Below are 1,998 nucleotides of genomic sequence, written 5' to 3' on the forward strand. Positions count from 1 at the left end.
ATTAATCGTGATCAAAATTCGAAGAGGTGTCTTTTACTCGGAGGCACCAGATGGATCGGGAGAGCTGACTTCGGTATCGACTCTTTATTACCAGTACCACCTACGTCCGATTTGGCCGCTACGAAATTCGGCAAGTCGTGTCCTTTCAGTTTCATTTCGGCCAGGTACATCGCCACTGCAAACTCTTCCTCGTCCAGGCAGTTGTCGTTGTCCATATCGGAAAGTCTCCAAATCTTCGCCAGGACTGAATTCGGAAGTTTTGTCTTGAGGAGTTCTTCGCGAACCGAAGCTCCGCTAACTTTCCCGTCTTCACTTTTAATTTTAACGAATGTTTCGTTGTACTTGGCCCTCCTGCTAAGGTCGATGGCCCAGGGCAGGTCGGCATTTTGTTCCTCGAAGGGGGAGGGGCTGTTGGCTCCAGCTGAGATGACGCTTTTCAGAGTTCCTCCTCGACTGACTTCCGTGTTTTTCAGACTGAAAAAATCACTTCCGGCATCTAATCCTTCATATCTTCCGGGTGCGAATGGGGTGTCTTCAACAACTTTGAGAGGGAGGACCGCGATCTGAGGTGGCGGTGGTTTAGCCGGGGTCGAATTTGCCCCTTGAAAACTACCAGCGCCATCCGAGTACTGCTTATCGTGGACGAGACCCAACTCGCTTATTGGCACGGACTTTGGAGCTTGCGAGGAACAGGGTTTTCCGCACAAGATGGCCGACATGAGGGGATTTGAATGGGAATTCAACATATTGTCGACCTCGTCAATGAGGGACTGCCGCAGGGGGACCAGTTTCGTTTCAAAGTCACACGCCAGCAATCTCTCCTTGAAGACATTCAAGATCGGGAAGTCACCGAAACTTAAATCCAACTTTCTCTCTAACTTCTCGTAGATCTCAGGCAGACTGTTGGCCAGGTTCTCCCTCGTTTTCTTGAGGACGTTGTTACCCAAGAAGTCGTTCAACTTCCGTCCGATGACTGACGAGGCCGGCAGGCGGTTGTACAGCTCGGCCATCAGGTAGGCATGGACCTGGAGGGTGAGAGAGAATGAGAAGTTTGGTGAGTGTTCGTTATATCGGGGGTGCACAGATAGGCAGGATACATAAGGAAGGAAAGAAAAAATGTAAGCTAAAGATAAACATATTTAAAGAGAGGAGAGAGAGAGAGATGAAGAAAAAAAGAGAGAGGGGGGGTGTAGAGTGAGAAAAATGAAGAAAAAGAGAGAAAGAGAAAAGAAGAAAGAAAGAGAAAGAGAGAAAGGAAGAAAGTGAGAGAGAGATAGAGAGATGGAGAAAGAGATGGAGAGAGAGAGGAAGTAGGTTAAGAAGATGAAAGGTTTAGGAGAGAATAATAAGTTAGATAGATAGTCATAGTCGTCGGTGATGGATGTATGCGAACAAAAGATCTAATGTAAGAAATGATAAGAAAACAAAAAAAATTTATATAGAGCTAAATTTCAAAAGAGAAAAAAATGAATTAAATATAATTTATGGCGCGATAAATTTAATGAACAAGCGAGAGTCTCTTGATTTAGTAAATGAATGGATGGATGGATGAACAAATGGATTGATAGATGAATGGATAGATGAATGAATGAATGGATTGATAGATAGATGAATGAATGGATTGATAGATAGATGAATGAATGGATTGATAGATAGATGAATGAAAGGATTGATAGATAGATGAATGGATGGATTGATAGATAGATGAATGGATGGATGAATAAATGGATTGATAGATGAATGGATAGATAGATGGATAGATAAATTGGATGGAAGGCTGAATGAATAGATGAGTGAATGAGAGACTTAAATTTTGTCTTAATCAACACCACGTGTTGTTTTGCTACATACGCAATCAATCAATCAGACAATCATTTATTTTATTTATCAATTTTTACATATATTCATTTCTCAATCAATCAACCAACCAACTTATCAACCAACCAACTTATCAACCAACCAACTTATCAACCAACTTATCAACCAGCCAACCAACCA

General features: G+C 42.3%; 1 protein-coding gene across 1 annotated transcript in view; it reads right to left on the bottom strand.

Annotated features, from left to right (window-relative positions):
* Window positions 1-11: 11 nt before the first annotated feature.
* The window catches only part of HELRODRAFT_91367 (hypothetical protein), a gene marked incomplete at both ends in the record, with an annotated part of 9,245 nt that continues 7,258 nt past the window's right edge, over window positions 12-1,998 (bottom strand). The window contains 3 exons of the mRNA XM_009033822.1: window positions 12-68; window positions 123-486; window positions 706-1,025. Of these exons, the coding sequence (XP_009032070.1) occupies window positions 12-68; window positions 123-486; window positions 706-1,025 (741 nt within the window). The remainder of the gene's footprint in view (window positions 69-122; window positions 487-705; window positions 1,026-1,998) is intronic.

This window comes from Helobdella robusta, assembly GCF_000326865.2.
Source record: "Helobdella robusta unplaced genomic scaffold HELROscaffold_99, whole genome shotgun sequence".
NCBI lineage: Eukaryota > Metazoa > Annelida > Clitellata > Rhynchobdellida > Glossiphoniidae > Helobdella > Helobdella robusta.